The sequence below is a fragment of the Anneissia japonica genome, unplaced genomic scaffold (assembly GCF_011630105.1).
Source record: "Anneissia japonica isolate Jap-2015-1 unplaced genomic scaffold, ASM1163010v1 scaffold3474_len973312_cov172, whole genome shotgun sequence".
NCBI classification, from domain to species: domain Eukaryota; kingdom Metazoa; phylum Echinodermata; class Crinoidea; order Comatulida; family Comatulidae; genus Anneissia; species Anneissia japonica.
The window spans coordinates 171,475-194,204 of NW_022747780.1; the positions used below are offsets into that span (position 1 = coordinate 171,475).

General features: G+C 35.1%; 2 protein-coding genes across 2 annotated transcripts; one reads left to right on the forward strand and one right to left on the reverse strand.

Moving 5' to 3' along the window:
* The first annotated feature begins 1,329 nt into the window (after positions 1–1,329).
* Positions 1,330–8,338, forward strand: LOC117120618. Its single transcript, XM_033265652.1, has 3 exons — positions 1,330–2,213; positions 5,649–5,847; positions 6,102–8,338. Exons 1-3 carry the CDS (start codon positions 1,761–1,763, stop codon positions 6,308–6,310), a joined length of 861 nt encoding a protein of 286 aa, XP_033121543.1. The 5' UTR covers positions 1,330–1,760; the 3' UTR covers positions 6,311–8,338.
* Positions 7,731–21,898, reverse strand: LOC117120617 (leukocyte receptor cluster member 8 homolog). The gene is made up of 16 exons (XM_033265651.1): positions 21,689–21,898; positions 20,389–20,669; positions 19,943–20,082; positions 18,283–18,595; positions 17,609–17,876; positions 17,295–17,324; positions 16,877–17,020; positions 16,328–16,624; positions 15,958–16,116; positions 15,165–15,312; positions 14,865–14,951; positions 14,600–14,734; positions 14,309–14,377; positions 13,760–13,889; positions 12,831–13,038; positions 7,731–11,661 (listed from the first exon to the last, which is right to left on the reverse strand). Exons 1-16 carry the CDS (start codon positions 21,742–21,744, stop codon positions 11,505–11,507), a joined length of 2,622 nt encoding a protein of 873 aa, XP_033121542.1. The 5' UTR covers positions 21,745–21,898; the 3' UTR covers positions 7,731–11,504.
* Between the last annotated feature and the right edge of the window lie 832 nt (positions 21,899–22,730).

Sequence of the window (22,730 nt, forward strand, 5' to 3'; positions counted from 1 at the left end):
GTTGTTGAGAAGAATTTTTTCAGGTGCGTTTATTCGTGGGAGGCTTTTCTTGGGGTTTTTGGGGGGAGGGTTATGTGTGTGTAAAATTGTGTAAAATGGATACGATAGGCCTACTCAAATAAACACATAGGAATTACCGTCAATTGTATGATCATAGTTGATCCTAACCAGGTTAGAGAAAATGTAAGTTCTACTAGAGATTGATAGAATGCGTGTGTGTGTGTGTGTGTTACGGTGTGTGTGGGTGTGGGGCGGGGGCTTAATTCAACGCGGGGCGTTTAGTACCGTACAATAAATGCGGTTATATTTAATCATGTCGTACAGTAAGACGAAGTAGGGCCTAGCTAGGCCTAATTGTTTGCTGCACAAAAAATAGAATATACCGACGACAATTAGGCCTCCTACGATAAAAAAAATAAAGCCAGGCCCACCAGCCGCGTATGCTACTAATAAATCAAAGTCCTTTGATTATAGAAGCATACTTTGGCGACATGATATTATTGGTTTACATTTATGTTTGCGTCGAGTACTTGAAAGAGTCACTTGGGGCTTGACATCTTGGAAAGGGTGTGCCTACAAATAAGGTTTTCGATCGATATATCAATTGATCGAAATGGCATGCCCCGCGATTCCCGATGTAGACCTAGTTGTACTGAGCTGCCAGCCAGCCAATCAAGTTTTAAAAATTTATTCTACATGGCACGGTCTTGACGTAAGCCTATAGCAAGTCCTATTACACTTTATTTTTATTAGCTCTTTTTAAATTATTATTAACACTGAGGCTGAAATTGCTTTAAAATGAAGAACAAAATAAGAACAATTGGGGCTGAGGTAAATATATTGTCAAATGAGGTTTTTATTTTTTTTCAATAGAAAAAATATACAGTATAATCTGTACAGCACCTTTTGCAGTAGGTGTGGCTACCCACTATCCCACAATACAGTAGGTGTACCTACCTGTCATTTGGTGCCATTTTTACCTAAAAGTGTGTAAAAATAAGAACAAAATAAGAACATTTTGTGGCTAAAATCGGCTAAAACAGAACACCGAAGAACACCGAGTCTGGGAAAAATTTTACTGGTTCTTATTTTTAAAAAAAAGTGTACACTGCGTACGCGGTACGGTACTCGTTAAACGTTCATGTAAATAAAACTTTGATATGGGGAGAACAAGAAAAACTAGCAATAGAGTCCTAAACAAACACATCGAACGTGCTTCGCCTAATTAATCTATATAGGTCTAAATAAAGACACTAAACATTCATCGAGTCCAGGGTGACACCATTATTGTTTCAAGTTCATTTGATTAGGCCTATTGGTTTAGCGAATGTTTCTTTTCATCGTTATTAATTATTAATAACAACTTTGTTGACAGTTTGTGGTGTATTTTTAACGGACCTTGAGTATGCCTACTTTGTAATCGAGCGCTGTGCATGATTTATTACTCTGAAATGCTCTATTGAATTTTGTAATCCTCCGGGACATGATCTTTTGAACCTGGCCCACCATTCACCCTAGCAACGTTGACGCTTCATTGCAACCATGTCACACAATGCTACACAATCGTTAATACAGTAGTAGACCTGCCGATAAAAACGTAGGCACTATATGGCCAGAACCGTTCATAATTGACGAATTGTAAGGGGACGATTTAGAAAAGGAATTTAATGTTGATTTTATAATATCCAGACAACCAGGATAAATACACTGGCACACGTCACAAAGAGGGTACACCACTAACTCGCAGCAGCGCGAAAGTGATGGAACCAAGTCGATTTCTACCACCACTGTCAAGAAATCTGCCAACGTCATACGGAGAATCCAGGGACGGCATGCCAATGAGCAGGAAAATTACCGTCACAATACCTGGGGTCTTAAGTCCAGGCCCCAGAGTTCTCAGACAAGTGTCACAGATTGCCATCAACAGGTCCGTGCCACCTCTAACTCCTGATTGCGACAATATCTTTATTACAAATCGTACGCCTCGTTCGTCGTCACCATTACATCGTCGCAGCAATACAGTGCCTGCTTCTACAAACTTATCTTTAAGTGCACAAAAGAGTAGATCGTCACGGCGCCAGACGGCAAGAACAAATGTGGTGGATCTTAGCGGGAATGTGGTTCTGGAGCAGAATGAGTACCTCCATCTACGCGGAGTTAGAGGTTTCTTTCCGCCAGTCAAATTAAGATGCAAGTCTTCACCAGCTTTTATGGTAAGTAGGGCCTATAAAAAGTGGAGTTGAATAGATTAGTGGAAAAGATGCTCGCCTTCTAATCGCAGGTTCCTGGGATCACTTCCTATCACAGCAGGACTTTTTCTCACGACTAAAATTCCACTCGCTAAGCCTCAATAAGAGACTTATAAAGCATCGTTCCATCTTGTAAGTGTCGAGTGTAGTGTATCTTGCTATTAGATATGAAGGAAATTAAAAATAAAGAATTAACTAAAGGGGTGCCGAATGTCAGTGAAAAGGACTTTGGTGTAGATCTGTATAATATAACATATTAAATCTATTTAAAAATACTTAAATTAATTGATTTCTAAACAACGAAGGTCTCGCCCAATCAGTTAGGACTTTTAGTGAGGTTTAAGTATATAAAGAACAGTACAAAGTACTGTCTTATATGTTAAAAGCATAGAGATATATGTATTCATTGTCCATCCCATACCGGTATCAAAACATAGTAAACTTTAGCCAAGTTATTAATTTTATCTCTTAGTTGCCTGTTTCCAGTCTTTCAATACTTATTCCTTTACTACTTTCTTTCAGCTACCAACCCTCATCTACAACGATTAATTTTGTATTTTATGTTTGATAAACTTTTTGTTTTGTTATTTTTTAAAGTTTAGTGAAACAAAATTTCTATTTCCAGTCTCATTTTCTGTGTTAGCATTTTATATGTTTTGACCATGGAGGAATTAGTTTATCTAATTTCTCCATGTTTTGATATCGATTTACATATTTTGGTGCCTATGGCGGAATATAGGCTCAATCTATATACGTTTACAAAATACAATACTACAGTATTAAATGCGAGTTCCAGTTTTCTAAACCCGAAATAATCGACTGAATAACGAATTAAGATGCTTATTGCGTGTTTCTATATAAATATTGACAATATAAATGTGTAACAGGAAGCATTATCAATACTTGAATCAAAAGTCAGACAGGTATAACATTATGTAAACAAAACACAATGACAGCTTGTAGACTAATGTTGACTCTGTAATCTATGATTTTATGTAGGGCGTAATGTATCTTTTGTCAAAGATACGACGCGCCGTCGGTGTGTCCACGCCAATTAGTTTCCGAACGTATCAGTATGTCTATTTTTAGTTCGTTTATCGAATTTATATGATACCATGGTTGATATTCAATAATAACATCAGTCGATATTTTGTACGAACGAGCAACAAATCGGGCAATTTCATTCCGGAATAGATTTAATGAAACATTACTAGGCCTAATTGTTAAATTAAATGCCATTTGATATCCCTTTTTACCGATTGTTTTTTCAATACAGCACATATATACCCTATTAAATTTTCCACGCTTGTGCGAGTTTATTATTGTAAAATCTTCTTCAATGCACACATATATATATGTATATATCATTCTGATCTGATTTTCTCTACTGTTCCGTTTTAATTTTAAATTGTTTTGCATTATATGGCTGGTATATATATATATAGCGTAGACTGATCTCTATTGATCACAAGTGACAGGAAACAAGGGTTGACGTGCTTCGGGGACCTAAATATATTTAGGCTATTTATACAGGAATACTTTGGTCGTTCATGCAGCCGTCTTCAGTGTGAAGTTTGTTGCAGGAACGACTGAAATATTTGTGTATAAATAAATATATTTATGTTCCCGAAATACGTCAACCCTTATTTTCTGTCACTTGTGATCAGTCTCACTACATTCCGGTACGATAGGACCGGAACATACGTGCCCCAATCGCATAGATGCCTAATTTACATACACGTATTTGTTGCTTGGCAGTTAACCGGTTAGCCTTTGATGTAGCATTAGGCCCTCTCCAGTCTAACAAATATCATTTACAAAAACGTGACATGCAGTTTGATAGTCTCAACAGGACTAACCAATTTGATAAAAAAAAAAAAAATCATAATCGTGTGACAATAGTCACAACATAGTGTCAAACTTTTTGTTGACTCTAATCATTCATGCTTTGTAGAAGTATTAAAAGTAAACTTATTATTTACCTCAGTGCTATGACGACCACCGTTCCATCGAAACATTAGATGGACCTATGATCGAAGTTCAAACTTTAATAATTGGTAGATTGCATTTATCGGGATGTAGACACATTCGATTAGTTTCGTCTTTTTTGTTGTTTATTGTACAGTACCGTACTACTGCAGGACCATATTGTAAAACAGCGATCTCGTCTGAATGTTATCCTGCCTAAATATTTTTCAAATAAAATAGATTAACATATTAAATGGGAATGTGTAAGCCTAAATATTTCCGATTATACTAATGAACATAGAAAAAAGCATTTTAAGTTTTTATTCCAGTTGATGCAAAGTTTTAATGAAGTAAATGAAAACACCATGTATCCACATTTAACATAGTAGGGGGATTTCGCAAGCAAGTAATGAATACGGATACGTCATCAAATTTACCTGTCACATAGTACGGTAGTCGATTACGCCTTTTGCATGAATCAAGCATCATACTTAGATCGTACAACATATTGTCTAGAATTGTTTAGGCACAGATGACGATAATGATAATGACGTATTCGTATTCGTTGTCGTAGGCCTATTCGTATTCGTTCTTTTTTTAGGGTTGCAAAATCTCCCTATTACTGCATTCTTGGGTTTGAACGTCAAACCCTGCTATAAAAGCACTGTGTAGCCTTATAATTATGTGTAACAATAATAATGATATAACCTTTATAAAGGGCATATTAAAGTTTAGACATAACTTGCCATCGAGGCCAGAGAAAATAGCTAAAGATTTAAGATAAAAATTATTCAATAGAAAAACAATAAATCTAACGGGTGGAGAGTTACTTACAAAAAAGAAACGTTAATAAAGATGAATGGAAATTTGCTCAAGACTTCACACATTTATAAGTTTCTGAGAAAATTTAGAGCTTTGGGGCACAGAACGAGAAATAACGTTCACTAGTTCGAACATGTTTTACACTTAAAACACGCATCATGGCGTGGGTGCTCAAAGAAGTATCGGGTTTACTGATTCTGCAAATTGAAGAATGATAAATGGGTTAAGAAGGAGAATCTAATCGTTAATTTTAGTTGACAGGGAGTTAATACAGGTTTTATACAGTTAAATAGGGTGAGTAATATTATGATTTTAGCAGCAGGCATTCTGAGATTGTAAACGCATAGAGTAAGTAACGCAAAGAGTAGTCTGACAGAACGAATTATGAAAATATCCGGATTTAGGCCTACAAAGAGATACATTATATTAAGAGAAATTTATTTGTTTACGAGATATGTAACTCAAATATCGTGACATAAGCTCAGAAGAGTTCCTGTTACCTTATCGTAGTGTTTTCATTCGTAACAATCAAGTACTGTATTGATTTGAGAGAATTCTGTATATTTTCGTGTCAACTGGTTTTATAATCTTTTTTTTTTTCTTCACTAGGAAAGCAACAATACTTCGTCGATGTCACCCGCCGCAAAAATGGAGTTAACTCCCTCGCCGGCAGATCATGATAGGGTATGTCCCTACTGTCGTGAGTCACATACTGGTAGCCGATGCAGGTGTACAGCTCAAAATAGAACAATACCGGCAGCGGACTCATCTCAAAGTACCACGGCATCCAGGCAGCATAATGAACAAAGTGAGTGATTGGTTTATAAATACAAACTGTCAGCGGTAATATTCAGAAAACACTCAAAAATTTAATCAAGACAATTAATTAACCATTTAAAAGGCAAACTCTAAAAATTAGCTGATCGTTTTTGCGAACGTGCGTGAACATAAAACAAGCAATCGATTGAACTTTTTTTCTTAATATTTTCTCAAGTAAAACAGTTCAAAAACCTCACGAAATCTCCTTCTGACATAATCATTTTGTATTTTGTTTATTCTTAGGAGGGGCTCAGGAAGAGGCGCAAGTGTCAACAGTTGTTACTCGTCAGCTTCGAAAGAGAGACGTTCCCTGGGTGAAAGCCTTCAAAGTGAAGCAGAAACGCCATACCAAGATGAATCAGTTGATTTATTCCCCAACGACCACACAGGAGCTATACGAGAAGTGGCGACTAGCTCCAACAACAGATCCATCGCTGGATGGTGATAACTAGGTTGCAGATAATGGCCAGATAACGTCTACTGCAGAAACGCCAAACCAAGATGAATCAGTTGATTTATTCTTAATTCAACGACCACACATGGGCATTACGAGAAGTGACACCTAGCCACAACATATCCATCGTTGGATGGTGAAATATACAGGGGCGGATCCAGAGAATTTCTGACGGGTGGGTACAATATGAAGTTCTCGCCGCCACGCCCACCTCAGCCCCACCATGGTTGGTGTCAATAAGTGGACGGGGAGCAATGTCATTGGTACTGTAATCAGAATTGGGAGTCTTCGTAATTGAGAACCACAAGAAATAAGAGTATTGCATTAAAAAAATAAACTACGATCAACTTATATTTTTTGTTAAGGAGCAGAATTTACAGCGAACTAGTGAACCAGGGAGGAATGTACTGCCAGACAGTTGTCATATTGCATGACGTCTGACAAATAATTTTGGAAAGAATAGGTTAGGAATCTGAAGGAATGCTCTGTCAGGTGTCAAAGAGGTTGCTACAATTGGTCAACTCATTCTAAATGGACTTGTTAAATTGCCAATTTACGGTATTTTCGAGGCTGGGCTGATTGCAAACCAGAAGGAAAACACCTCAGACAGAGGTGCATTTTATCTGCATCTCGGCGCCGTAGTTTATTATGACTATGCTGTTATAGAAGTTACCAAACACGCTTGTCATTTCCAGAATATATTACATACAATGTCAGTGCCAAAATGTTTGTTAATGAATTGAATGACGCTGTGTACCATCGGCTGGTGTAACGTCTGCGTATTTTGTTTTAATTAGGAATATAAGTGCATTCTATGGTTTCATTTTTAATAATAATAATAATAATAATAATAATAATAATAATAAAGATTCATAATGCACACATCTCCACCAAGGATGCTCAAGGCACAGTGTCAAATTTCACCATAAAATAGAAAAATCCACATTAATCCCCAGAATTTAAAGTAGAATCCGTATACCAATTTTCCCATCGAGGCAGTGTTGCTCCCCATATAAGTATGAGCAGATATTTTTACACTGCCATCTTATGCCGATGGTCACAATCAGCACCTGTGTGTTACGGCTTTCTAAAAGATCATTCTCTGTTATATACCACCATAACCGGCTGGTTCCTGAATGCATTTCGTTCTCAAGATGACCGTCTATTCGATATTATTCACAATGGTATTGTGGACGTCGGATAAGTCTCATTATTATGATGATCAATAGAAAAAGTAACCAATTAAAATATTGTTGTTCTGTCGAGGACGTATGGAAATGTATTCTCTTAAAAAATTATGTCATGAGTATACTCTTGCCAATAAACAAAATCTGCAAAAACGTACTGAACAGTATTTGGAAACATTTGAATAAACCTACAAACACTGAAGACTTATTTTACTCACGAACCAACGCAAATTCACTTTTCGAGTATTTTATTTCTTTTCATTTTTTGTGCAATATGTATTTACATAATTTTATTTACAGATCTAGAATTAATCTGTGATTGAATTAAATACTGTAAATCGTATGAAATTGAAGAAATTCATCTGGTTGTTGTCATATTGAAAGTATCAGCTATGTTACAGAAATATACATGACGCCATACTTTAATCAGCACAGTAACTTGTTATTTACATATTCATATTATGGAATTAATTAAAGTAAGCCTATCCTAAATAGAAGTTTACTCAATATTAGTAGGGTGAAAAAACACCCCCTCAGTATTACCAGCGGCAACGTATTAATCGGTGATAGATGAAGTACCAAACTAATTTAGCAGTACGACGCTAGAAAATCTATGTTTGCAGTGACTTTCTCATAAGATAACGTCATTAAATTAGACCTAGATTCCTCCTTAAAACTTGCTGAATAAAAGCTTTCACGTCTTTGCGACGATATTGGCATATTTACGCGCACATACGTACCCTCAAATGTAATACGCGACTATGACGAACGTTATGAGAAAGTCACTTTTAACAAACTTAAAATTTACAATTTCATAAAATATAAAGATAACGAAGACTTAAAAAAAAAAAAAACACGAATTAAAATAGACAAAAATATTTAGTGCATTCAAGTAAAGGGCCAATATACACTAAAGCTTTTAAATTTTCATATTGTGTTGCCTTACTACCATTACATAGTTGAATACTGTACTTACCCGATTAAATACATAAACAAGGGGACAGAAGGATGTATTTATACATGTACAAGGGATTCTGTGGGGTGGGGGCGGATGGGAGAAGAAACATCTGCATTATTTTCCAAGGGGAAAAAATGAAATGCACACCTAATGTTAATGTACTGTATAATCGAACTTGCATTACAACCTTAGAATGAAAACAAAACATTTAAACCCCCCCTAGATATAATTAGCAAATTTTCGGGCTTTCATTCTTGCTTCTAGTATTCTAATCAATGAATTAAAAAAAAAAAATCATAATATATAACAATAAAACTGTTAAGCATTCCCCATGAAATAAAATATGCATGCATCAAAGTGGCTCCCACAAGTTTGGCGCTAAAATTAATCCTCAGTAATGTAAGCGTTCTGATGGAATATATAGCAATATTTAAATTAATATGTGCTTGCTTATTCGCTTAAATACATACTGTCATAAATGTTGAGCTAAAAAACATGAACAATTTTAATTAATTAAAAATTTGAAATGTTCATTTTTATATTCATTAAATTCAAAATTATTCATCAAAATTGAAAATATGAATGAGAAAACTTAGTCATCAAATAAATATTGCGAATCTCCTTTAAATGTACTCAATTTAGAGATTCTTGTAGTAATATATCAGTAAATCAAAAGTTATTATTTGAGCAATTCATTATTTTAGAATTTATTTATGTCTCTCCCCACACCCCCCCCCCCAAACTCCACTCACCCTCTGGTTTATGAGCAGTATATACTTAAGATGTAAAACTCATAAGAGAGCCACTTTATTGAAGTGATCCAAGTACTTACAAAATTTCATTAAAAAGTTTGATAGAAATCATAATAATTCACAAAGCAGTTAATTAATTTTACTATAAAAATACTGTACATAAAATTTTAATGGAATTCATTTGATAAAAAAAGCAAATAAAGTAATATAATATATTGACTAAGGTACAAACTGAACAATACAAAATTATTCTAATACTGTAAACCAGCTTCACACAACACTATTACTAATCAGCATATGAGGTTTGCTATTCCAAAGCCAGTATTAGTGACCAAAATACAAAAATTGACTTTTTAATGTACATTCCCCCTTCAATTTGAGACCCCTTCAATTCGAGACCACGTTTTCAAAGAACTAAATAACAATCTTCAATGTTTTAACAAAAAAGCTAGAACTCTATTAGGAGAATGAACCCCGAGACCACCCTAAATTTTCAGGTCCCACAGGTGGAATCGAATTGGAGAGCGAACTGTATTCATATTCTCCACATTGCTTTAAAATGATTGGTTATTTCCTGGAATTGAATTACTACGGCCAAATTTATGAGTAAAAGTATCATAGCTTCTCTGTAATAAAGTACTCAAATACTGCTACATTATTTAACAATTAGCAACAGAACGTATGATTTTGGAATGGCAAGCCCCATACAGTATATGCAAATATTTTACATGTATAATGCAAAAATTCCACCTCTCACATTGCACCTTGAGTAATAAAAGAGAAATATGAGTGACATTAGAAGAAATATTTCGCAGACAGTAATGGTTACGGAACTTGTCAACCTTCCGTGTGATAATAGAGCAGATAGTGAGGAGTGAAGACGTTTAAATTTTAATAAATACTCAACTAAAATTTCCGTTTTTGATTATTTACCTCACCGGTTGGTTGATATGTTGGTGATTCCATTTTTGATAGATGTGGTAAAGACTTATTTTAATAATTGCACTGGTAAATCCTGATCTCTGATGGCTTCAACTTCGTAGCAACCCTGTAGGTCCAGTGAATCTCTACCATTGGCTTGCGAAGTAACAACTCTCTGATGTAATGGCGATGTAGTTAAAAGGTTTGGCATTGGAGACTAATCTTGGTAGTACAGCTAGTTGATGGTTTGGTGGTGTCAACTCTTCAGTAATTGCTTATACGGATATTGATTGGTTTGACAACTGTAGGTCTTGGATGTCGCTCTTCCATAGTCAGGCATCGTAGATGTGGTGAAGCAACATCAATGGCATATACTACTGCTCTTTGAAAGTTTGGTGATGTCAATCTGCATTAATAGCTTACTGTACTACAGATTGTTGATGGCTACAGCAGTACATGTCAATGATGTTCGACACTGATGATCTGTAGAAGAAACAGCATTCATGGCTGAAGACATCAGTAGAGATCTTTGATGGTTTGACATTGAAGATCTGTAAGGGATTTTCAGGATCTATGGCCTAATATGTCAGAACAGGTCCGGGATGATCTTGGTATCGTAGATGTTGGTAAATTTGTATAAATGGCTAACTGTAGTATGGATGATCGGAAGTATGTAGCGACTCTTTAGCATTAGCTTACGGTAGCGCAACTCTGTGACGGAGACTTATGGTTGTGGTAACTTTCATTAACAGGACACTACTTCCATTAGAAGATTGTAACTGGTACCAAATTCAGTTTTTTTATGTCCATAATTGAAAACCTCACCGCTGGATGTTACACACAAAAAACGCTGCAGCTAACTCTTCTTACAAATCAGACGGAGAAAGTAAAGTTCAAACGAGTAGATATCTTCTCCCGCTGACATTATTTCCATTAAAATAACTGAATTTTAATTAGGTCAATTACTGGCAAAATATAATTGATCTTCATTCACTGAAATTGCAAATCATTTTTGTATGCTTAGACAAGCAATATCTGATTTTAAAAGTACTAACTTACTTCTTTACACTTTTAGTGAACATGTACTTCTAAAACAAGGTATATAATTTTGAACAAATGTACCCTGGTTTCACTTGATAAAAAGTTGGGAATCGCATAAAAATCGTAGCCTAGCTTTGCATGCTGGTGGTTTAATAAAAAGGGATCTGTAAATGACAATCGCGGACTGACGTTGGAATTCTTCAAACTACCATTCAACTACATTTGAATGCTTCCCATGGCAATTGTGAGCAAAAAAAACAAAGCTAATTTCTCCCAGAAAAAGCACTGCAGCTTTGTCAAAATTTGGAATACATTTCTTTGATTTGGTTGGGATTAGGACTGTAACACACTCATACTCTGCTTGCAGTCTATGTTGGCCTGGTCTAGGGACATCGTCACCCCCAACTCGGTGAGAAATGCAACACACGCTGCTGTATCTTCAAACGCCAACTCTTTCTCAACAAACGACACCGGTAGATGTGGTCGGAAACTACCATTTTGTCATTCAACAAGAAGGGGGGAAAAGAGAAATAGTATGTTAATGAAGGAAATGATAAGATTTAATAGGAATTTTGTAACAACTGAAATACAATAATTAAACACACCTGGAGACCTATATAATCACATTGTAAAAATACCTACCAAAACTTACCATAAAATGCTGAAAAGAAAACAAAAAAAGCAAAAGACATACCTTTTCTGTACTCCATAGATTGTATGTATAAAATTGATGTTCGACTAAAATATTAACTGAATTATTTTTTTATATTTACCCTCAGAGTGAAATTTCCTTTTCAGTAAAAAAAAGCCCCACACTGTCGCCATCAGTGGTAATGGTGGGTTATTTGTTTCTCCAATAAACTATTTATCATTTATATATGTCACGGTGGATTTTATCCACTAGATACATAAATAATAAATATGTGAAAAAAAAATTATATGCTTACCTTTGTCTCAGTTATATAATTATATTTTGGTTTTATAATATATTACATCCTTTTTTATTTTTCCAGGTCTTAATTTCATCACATATACTTTTATGTTTCTCCATCTTTCATATCCTCATTCTTTATATTTATTTTAATAAATCAATTTTATTAATTTTAATTTTTTATACAATATATTACAGTCCAACACGATTACTGTCATATTAAATATACTCACTTGGAATTAAACTGAAATATAAATGTGTTAATTGAGAAATATGCGTTTTGTATATGTTATCAGTAACAGTAAGATACACAAATACTGATGACATCATAGAAATGCCATGATGTGTCATCAGTATTTGTGTATTGCCAAAAGCATAACAACTTAGTATACATGTGTACTTTTGTGCACTATACAGATGACATCACTATATGGTTCTGTTCATCAGTAATAGTGCATAAGGATTGATGACATTAAAAAAATGTAAGAATTCAGAATAACAGATCACAACTGCAATTACGTTTATCATTAAAGAATATTGTGAAGTTAAAAATAAATATAAAAAGCAAGTGAATTAGAGAAATGAAAATTCAATTCACTGAAAAAAATCATTGTTCTAAATATAGAATTAATTTAAAATTTTGTTTACAACTGTTGAAATTTATATTATTCTAATTAAACTGCATTTTACTTTTAAGGGAAGGTAGTACTGAGAAAAATAATACATACGATTTTATTAAAGCCTGCAACGCCAACTTGCGTTCCCTATCAATAAATAGATCCATCATGTATGGGGACATTCTAGGGGCTTGTCTGTATAGGAGAAAGAGTTTGTGAAAGTTACAATAAGACCAGGCACTGTGCACTTCCAGTGCATGCCTGATGCTTTCGTCTTTTTTAGCCTCGTCTGTCAAGGACCCTAACATGTTTGCCATTTCTGTTAAAAAAATAAGTCAAGGAATGAAAGAACCATTTCGAAAGAAATTTCTTGGTACCAATGCAATTGGGATGTTACTATACTAAGAATAAGGCCAAATGTAAGTTTGTCCCCAAATCTAGATTTGGGTAGTTTTGGCATTTTCCCCCCTACGAAGGACCCCAAAATACTGAAAATGCCACATTTTAACATTTAACATCTTACTTTAACTATGTATTTTAGACCATTGATTACATTCTACCAGCCAGAATGCATGAGATAAAGTGATGGCCATCAACACTATAATAAAGCCTAATACTATAGTAGAAAAAAAAAACTAATCCCACAAACTGGCCCAACTTATGTAACATCGTGTCGTCACAACACCAGGTAGCGCCCTCTGTTGCCAACCAGACATTGGTTACCATTCATTATGCCTGAATGACTTCATAGGCTTCCTGGAATAGGCACTTTAAAATCTAATATTTTACCATCAAAATGTACTAAAACACAAAATAGCTTGCATTATATTAGTTATCGAACACACATTTAATCATCAATTAAAATTTACAAAGAAAAACTAAGATACAACATTTTTCTTAGGTTAGAAATTGGGATCAATGGTTTGTCAGTGGGAAAAATGGCGTCCAGTTGAATGTATTTTGCTACAATGGCAACGGAGTAGTATCATGTGGTATTGTGATGTAAAACGCTGTAGTACTCTATACAACTGAAAGGATACCGAGTGTATTCTTGGTGAGAATTTGATAGAGAATCCTATATGCTGTGAACTCATCCTCATTGTGTCCTGGATGGTCTAGATACAAGGCTTTCAACTGCGTCTGGCACTGGTTGAACTCTTCACGGTCACCCTGCAAAGTGTACAAAACAGAGTTTTAAAAGTGCATTTGTAAACAGCATCACCAACACTGTCATGAACAACATTATCCATAACAATTTTAATCATGTCTAACGTTATCTTTATCTATAATACAATAATCTATGATCAGTATTAAAATTGCTATAATGATAATCATCAATGTCATAATCACCATAAATAATATTACTAGCACCACATCATCATTAGTATCAAAATTTTCTCCTCCACCATTATCATCATACCACATCATTACCACCACCCTCAAAATCATCATCACCCACTATCACTAGTATCATCATCACCCCTTCACCATCATCAATATTATCTCCAACATCATTTGTATTATTATCACCATCATCCACTCACCATAACTAATATCATCACCATCACCACCACCATATAATTTCTTACCTTTTCTAAAGCTATCCTTGCATGCGTCTCGTAGACTTCAACAGAAAATTTCTCCCTAACACACTGAATCTAGAGAAACAAATCAAAGAATCTCAATAACAAAAGATCAAAGGAACACCCTGGTTCTGCCAGTATATGGCATCAACCCCTTCAGCAAAAGTAGAATTGTATAGAGGCCCCTGGTTATGATGTCACTGTCCCAGATCCACTCCACAAACTCAAGATATAATGATCAGATGTCAGACATCTTAACCACCCTGCAGCGTAAAGCATTATAAAATGCCTACTCACTGTAAGATCCTGCCTGATAGACTTGAGCTGTTCACAGACAAAGTTGTAGTCCGCATCCTTCTTCCACCTCTGCTTCACCATCTGCAGTGACCTGCGAAGAACTGGAACCGGCCTAACTGTTGACGGATGTGGTGCCTAGAAGGTGCAGAGGAAATAATAGTAGGCTTGTTATATAGATATAGATCATTTTGCAGGCCTTATCTTTACTGACACAGACCTAGGTGATGGGGAGTGGGGGGAAGGAATGGACTATAACTACACTTACCGATGTCAGACGTAAATACTGTTTAGTCAAACTCTGACATGTTCCTAATATAGGTTGATCGTTCAATTCGATTCCCTCATCGAACTTCTGCAAACAAACAACAAAATAACAATGATCAACAATGGTAAATCAAATATGTGAGGAATAAATGATATATTAAGAGAAATTTTTGCTTTAGAACTACTCCACCCACTTGAATAAACCTCTAATAATTTTTTGGAATAAAGATAGTCTGAACTCGCCGTAAATTTAAAATATATAAATATTTAAATATGTTTCGAAATGTCAGTCTCTACTTACAAGGTATGTGTTGATATCAAGTTTTAGAGCTTGCTTCCTCTGTTTTCGTTGCCCCCCTCCAATCATATCACAGAAGCGAGCCGCTCTTTTCTGCAACCTATGAGATTTTTCTGCCTCATCACCATACTCCAGCATCCCAACGGATGATCTACATCAGATATTTAAATTATTGGAATGGGTAGTGTGAATTTCATATGCAATACAAACAATGCCATTAAAAGGGTCATGCAGATATGGTCTAAAAGATAATGCATCATTATCCTCACATAATTTGTGTTATGTTGTGCTATTGAAATTATCAATAGGTGTATAATCAATCATATTATCAATCAATCAATTGCTATTCTTATATTTTGGAAATTTAAATCTATAGTGAAAACAAAAACTATAAACTGAAAACTACAAATAAAATATATCATATGTCTGAAGCTTTCATATATCCGTAAATCTGTGCTAATTCTGCAACCAGAAAATTACAAAAAAATATTTATGACAATATAAACAATAATAATAATAAGATTCACTGCAAGTAGTGCTTAAGGCACTCCAGGAGGAAGGAACTAAAAATTACCATGAAAATTAAAGCGACAAGAAAAGAAACATCACTGCACCGTTTACAGGCAATTTGAGGCACAGTAATCAATGAATGTAAATTATGTTTATGAATGCAATATTATTTTTTTAATCTAATTTCTTTGAATCACACAACAAAGAAAGATATATAGCAATGATAAACTATCAGGAGATAGACGGGATGATCAAAAAGTTGAATCAACAGGAATAATTTACTTACTGGGCCTGTCCTTTCCTATTCTTCTGTCCTTTCTTGCCTGGAGTACGCTGTCCTTGATTCTTGCCGCCCTGTCCTTTACCCTTCCCACGCCCCCTGCCTCGCCCCTTCCCCCATGAACTACTTACGGGAATGAATCCTGAATCAGAATCTGAATTTGTGCTGGAAACAAAAAAAAATATCAATGCTCATTAAAAAGAGGAATTTTCAATTGAACATGCAAAAAAATGATGCTCACAATGTCAGAAGTTGTTTACAAGAAATTAAATTGAATCAAAATTAATTTATCTTTATCAGGGTTACATGGTATCAAGTAACTTTGCGACTTAATAACTGTATCCTAAGCCATGAATCCACGAATAATATTACATACCTTCCGCTTCGTCTTCGACGACTTTTCCTTCCATATGGTGAACGGCTGCGAGATCTCGAGCGTGACCTAGACCTACTACCCCATGACCTAGATCGCGACCTTGACCTGCTGGACCGTCTGAACCCATAGCTGTACGGTCTACGCTCCGTACGCGAAAAGCCTGGGCTCTTTTGGGAAATGTTTCTGTTTTGGTTCCCTTGCTTATGTGGTGTCGTCGTTTGTTGTGGCCGTTGCTGTGGAGATGTGGTATCTGTGTCCCAACGTGATGACCTAAGTTGGTTTATCTTGGCTTTCTCTCTATAAATGTAAAGACAGAACAAATCAATTAATAGTTAATGATTATCAGGGTAACATTTATTAGTATTGATGTTTTATGTAAAATTCAAACGGTAAAATTTTGAAATGATAGAAGCATCTTGCAGTCATTCTATAATAATAAATTGTTAAAATGTGTATTATATTAATAACAATAATAATAATAATACAATAATAATAATAATAATAATTAAGATGATAATAAATGTTTTAAACAATTTACAATTTACTTACAAAGGTAACGGCTCTTTGTCCCAATTTTTGCTCCATGCTGTGCTGTCTGTAAACGCTGATGTCAAGATCTTCTTTAGTGTTGATTCTACAATGTCCTTATCACTTTCTGACTCGCATGATGCAAATGCCCGTTGCACGTAATTCCTATTATTACAATAAGAAATACTTATAGCTTTAAGCATAATTTTTACAATACTTTTAAAGATATATTAATAAACTTAAATAAATAAAATGTCCTAATTTGTCCGGTTTGAATTTAAACAGTTTTTTTTTTTGCCTAATTACTTGTACCTCGGATAAAATTTTTGATTAATTGTACATACAGTACTAAATGATAATAATCATAATTGAAATTTTTAAATTTTTTTACTGTATATACTAATATTTTGTTATAATCTGCTAATGATCCAATACTTACTTTAAACTGTCTGGCCATTCACCTGGTGATCTGTGAAAGAAAATCATGAAAATAAATATCGATCAAAAAATAGGTCTGTATAGAAAATTATTAAATATATGCTATCATTTCCTAGTTTATGTCCATTAATAGTAGTACTTCCTGGGAAATTCTTAATCATGCTTTTGACATGAAAAATGTTTTGAAAAAAATCAGTTTAAATATCTTTAGTCTGTTTAACTTGTTTACGGTCTTGTTTAGGTTCAGCTACTGAAAGCATAGAACCTGCCACGTGTGTAAGATTTCAAAGCAATTTCTTATCTCGCAAGACTTACATGGCAGCAGATGGCTTGTTGGGTTTCTTTACAGGTTGGTTGGTGATAGGTAACTGCTTGTTTAAAGGCGTCCTATTCATCGCCTGAAATTTGTTCGCGTTTGGTGTCAGCTTATGTGTTGGCTTCTGCAGTTGGTTATACTTATTAATATTCGATGCGTTTTCATCTTTCTCTCCAGCTTCATTGGTATCGCTGGAAAAACCTACAAAATTTGGGCGTATCCTCTGAGAAGGAAAGCTAAATCTAATATTACCTGAACCTGGTGCTTCTGAAAAAAACAAGGGACATAATATAGACTATTAAATTTTATGCCCATATTTGGGTATAATATGACTTCATCATGCCCATATATGGGCACATCAAACAAATTTGTCACATAAAATTTGATAGTGTGGATGCAGCATTAGGTGAGAAAAAAAAAAATAAAAATAAAATTTTGTTTTCTTGTTTAGCACATAGTTTTGCCAAAAACATCCCGGCGGGCATAATCAAAATAAAGAAATAAATTTATTTTTTTTCTCTGAAATTTCCAGGATTTCGTGGCGGCATGTGCTCTAATTGGCCAAAAATAAAATTTTATTTTTATTCCAAATTATCAATATTGGAGGGCGGCGGGTTCGCGAAACAAGGTGTAAAAAAAGTTTTGCCTTATAGATACACTAAAAACAACGTACGTTTCTTGTTCACCCACGCAGGCGATTGCTTCTCTTGCGAAGCAGCATGATTGCCCCCCTTATTCCTGGCCTGTTGGTTGAAACCCATTCGTCTGGTGTCAGCTTGGTTGTTGTACTTCACTGGTGTGCCGCTATGGTTGATCCGGTTGCCCTGCTTAGGACCATTAGCCGCCTGCTCCTTCTGGTTGTGCATATTCGCACTGTATTCATCAGAGCCTGGTTTATTATTGTGCTGTTGGTGCTGCTGTTGAAAGTTCCCTGCAGGTTGTTCAAACGATGTGTATTGTGGAACAAACGATCCTTGGTTGTACATCTGAAAATAAAGAAGTTATGTACTTTTTGAATAAGAGTACGTTTTGTACCATACTTAAAAGAAAAACAATGCTAAAGAAAGAACGACATATCGACTCCATCATGGTGTTATTTTCAAGTTCAAATAATGAGGTGTACAAGATCATGATACAACTGCTTATAATCTATAAAACAATGGCTGTAAACTAGAATGTCAAAGTTTGTAACAGCAGGATATTAATCCCCTTAGTTAGATAAAGAGCTTAGTTTTGACAAAGTCACAGTTTGCTTATTCAGACTTGGTTTTAATTGTCTGATAAATAACATTTCATGGATAAGACAGTCAAATTTGTTCCTACATTTCTTGAGAATGCTGAAACAATGTATCTTTTTATTCAGTGTAAAAGATATTTACAAGGCAAAGACATGAGAAAACTATCTGTGAATGGAGGACGAGAATATATAAAACAAGTTCTCATAATCTTGAAATCTCTGATGAGGGCGGTACAATAGATGCAGTAGAGTATACTGGCCCTAACGGCCACCCATACCAAAAAAAAAAAAAATCTACTAATTAATCAGCCGAGTATTTCTAGAGCTCCTCATCGGAGCTAACAACTACTATGTAATAATCAAGTTCAAAGGACCGCATAGAAAATAGAGGCTGACAGAGACATTGTTTCCTGAAAAACATGCCCGAAGCGCACAGGGCTGAAGGCAATTTTTGAAGAAAGTAATGGCTCTTAAGGCTTCTATTTTCTATAGGGTCTGTAAAAACATGACAATAATTGCTTTATAAGTCATTTACCCTGTTTTATACATATTTAAGATATATATAAATCAAAATGCTGGTTGCTGTGATTGGTTGCTTAGTGGTCAATACATTACATGCGTGTGTGCATTAGCTGAGTGTATGAGAATGATTTGCTAGTATTACGTGCACTGACACCCTTTGCAGCTCCACGAGATACGATGAAGATGAGGTAAACTGATTGTGGTTGATGAAGTTTATTAGGTATTTTATTATTCGGTAGGCTTAACCTACTGGTAGACAATAGTTAAATCCAATATGTCATTGTAAACACTATTATGAACTTCATTTCAGAGTTGCCTTCCCTTTTCAGTTCTTTTATAAGTCAATCACCCTGATGTCTCGTAACCATATGCCGTTCTAGATATGTTATGTTCGCTATGTGCATTCAGAGCTTGGCCTACCAACAATATATTAATGTAAAACCCCAACTTTAAGCTTTTTGCACGCGAGATGCAAAACATTAGCACGTACTATATCAAATTAGTGCCTGCTTAGGGATGGGAAAATGACATGCAAATGAAAATCATGAAAATTATAGCATCTGAGACAACAAACCTGCTGTTGATGATATTGGTTACCACCCATCATGTTGCCTCCGTACGGATTCATTCCATTATTAGGCATCGGGTAGTTGTATCCGTAATGATGTGGATACATTCCAGGAGGAGGTTGTCCCATGGGATTATAAAAATTCCCTAAAATGAATAAAATGATACAAGAACATCACTGCAGATAACAAAATATTTAAGCAAAACACAAGCACAAGAGAGTATATACTACACTGTAACTACTCCACATGGTTGTACGCCGACTGAATTCCATAAAGAGCGTAACGCAATGAGGCGTGTACAATGCATCATCTACATCAAATCTTGCACTATAGCGAAAATACTATCCCCTGCCGGTATTTCTGAATCGAGGTTTCAGGGCCATTAATTACAAAGGTGGGGCTTAACCACAGTTAAGGTATGATAAAGAAAAAATATGCACCCAACACTTACCGGAATTATATGGGTTTGCCATATTTGGCATCGGTCCTGGCTGCATTCCCTGGCCTGTGTACATGTTTGACTGCATGGAGGCACCTTGAGTCTGCATAGCTTGCTTAGGTCCTGGGGTCTTCTTGGGGCTCTCCTTAGCATTTGATGCTTTAGAGGACGCCCCCGTTATGTTCTCCAGGGCTTTCCTAGCGATCTCCCAGCTTTGATTAATGCTCTGTGATTCATCATTGCTAGCACCTGTTGCAGTACTGTTATTACCATTACCACCATACTGTTGGCCCCTAGAAAAAAAAAGTAATTACAAATGTTGACCTAATCTGGCAATTGTTTGGAAAATTAAAAATTCATTAAAGATTATTAAAATATCACTAATTATACAGTCTTTGCAATTGGAAGATGTTGGCATCTTGTGATTGATGGAAACTTTGTAACGGCCTGTGAAATTAAACTAAAAACTAGGCCTAAGGCCTGTGTGTGGCCCAAATTCCTAATTCTGATTATTGTCCTAAATCCAATAAATAGGGGTACATACAACATTACAATAAGATCTCTATCTATGTTATTATGTAGGTCTTTTCTCTAGGACCCTATTTTTGTAAAGATTCACGATTCATTTATTCACTTGTCCACAGGCATACAAAAATACAAGTATATTAAAATGGACATTTTTTATTTGAATACACACATCATTGCCAAGTACAATTTAAAATACTAAATAAAACACAAACTAAATAAAATATGTTAAAATATTCAATTTTTAAAAAGATATTAAGAATCATTGCAAAAAATTATAAAACTAAAAGATCCAAATGTAAAAAAGGGCAATCGTTATAGTATTATATAGGCCTAAGGGAAACATCAAAAAGAAGATTCGCGGCAATAAGATCATTTTTAAAAAAAACTGAAAAACAGGGTAAAAATGTGCAGCGTAAAATTTAATTAAGAATTAGTTTTTAATATTTAGGCCTTGGCCTATATTTAAGAATTTGGTAAATAAATTTATAGCCACTCCCTAAATAGGCCTAGGCTTAGGCTAGCATCTCATCATCCAGACGGGAGGACTGCCCTTCCTTGTTGGATTAGCTCCCCTTCTCGTCAGCCTTAAAAACAGGAGATGATCTAAGCCGTCTGGCTAGAGTTCATAGGATTAGGATGGGAACAATACTGCCCAGCCCTAGCGCCGCCAAAGCCATCCTCCTCCAGGCCCCAGCCCAGCCTAGGCTAACTAGGGCCCTACCTAGGCTAGGCTAGGCCTAGTCAAATGTTTTATGTGGTGAAATTTGGTCAATTTTAAACCTACCATTGACCTGCTTGTGCAATTTGGTTCGTTCCATTCATCCACGATAAACTTTCCATTCTAAACCTTAAACATAAAGAAACATTCGGAAGATATTAAATAAACCTAAACCCTACAATAAATAACGTTAAACTTTACAATCCAAAAAGTGCAATAACTCTCGCTTCCTTCGAAAACGACAACGCGATGACGAGGACACCACTTCGGTGTGTGGCTCTGTAGGCGGAAGTGACTATCGGTACGGTGGCCTGGTAAGTGCACTCATCACTTTTAATCTAAGTATTTCCATCAAGTACCACTGCATTTATGAAATTGAATATTTATCTATTTTGCTATATTTTAAAGCCATGCTCCAGAGGAAAAAATAATTTATATGTTGTACCAATTTTCTGAGACACAAAAAGCATATTATTTGATGAAAAACTCGGGAACGGTTAATGAGATACAGATTTTTGAATATTCGAAAAACTGGGGAAGGGGATTTAAATATTTAAAAATCTGTATCTCATTAACCGTTGCCAAGTTATAAGTAATATGCTTTTTGTGTCTTAGAAAAACCAGTTCTACAACATATCAAATTGGGTTTTCCTTTTTTCCATTAAAGTGTATTTTTAACTTTTTGTGGTATTTTTATGATACGTTTTGTATTTTTATGATTTTTTTAAACATTTTATTGTATTTTATACTTCCACATCAGTACTCGTCAAAACCTGTGCAGCATCTAGACAAGGGGTGATTATAGCTTATAATTGTTTAAAAAATATTTTAATGGTAATAATTTTATACATTTGTGTACACGTTCTATTAATTGTATTTTATTTTTGTTGGATGGAGATGGCATCAGAAAATGATTAACTTTCTTTCTTTTTTTCCCCATTTTATTTATTTATTTATTTGACATTAAACGGCCCAGGGTTACAATTCGGACATTAAAAATATGACTCAAAGACCAACACATTTAAAGTTACCAGTAAAATAGATGATGAAAAATTTGCGAATTTTAAGTCCACCCCCTGAAAACATTTTTCATTGTCTTACTTTGTTG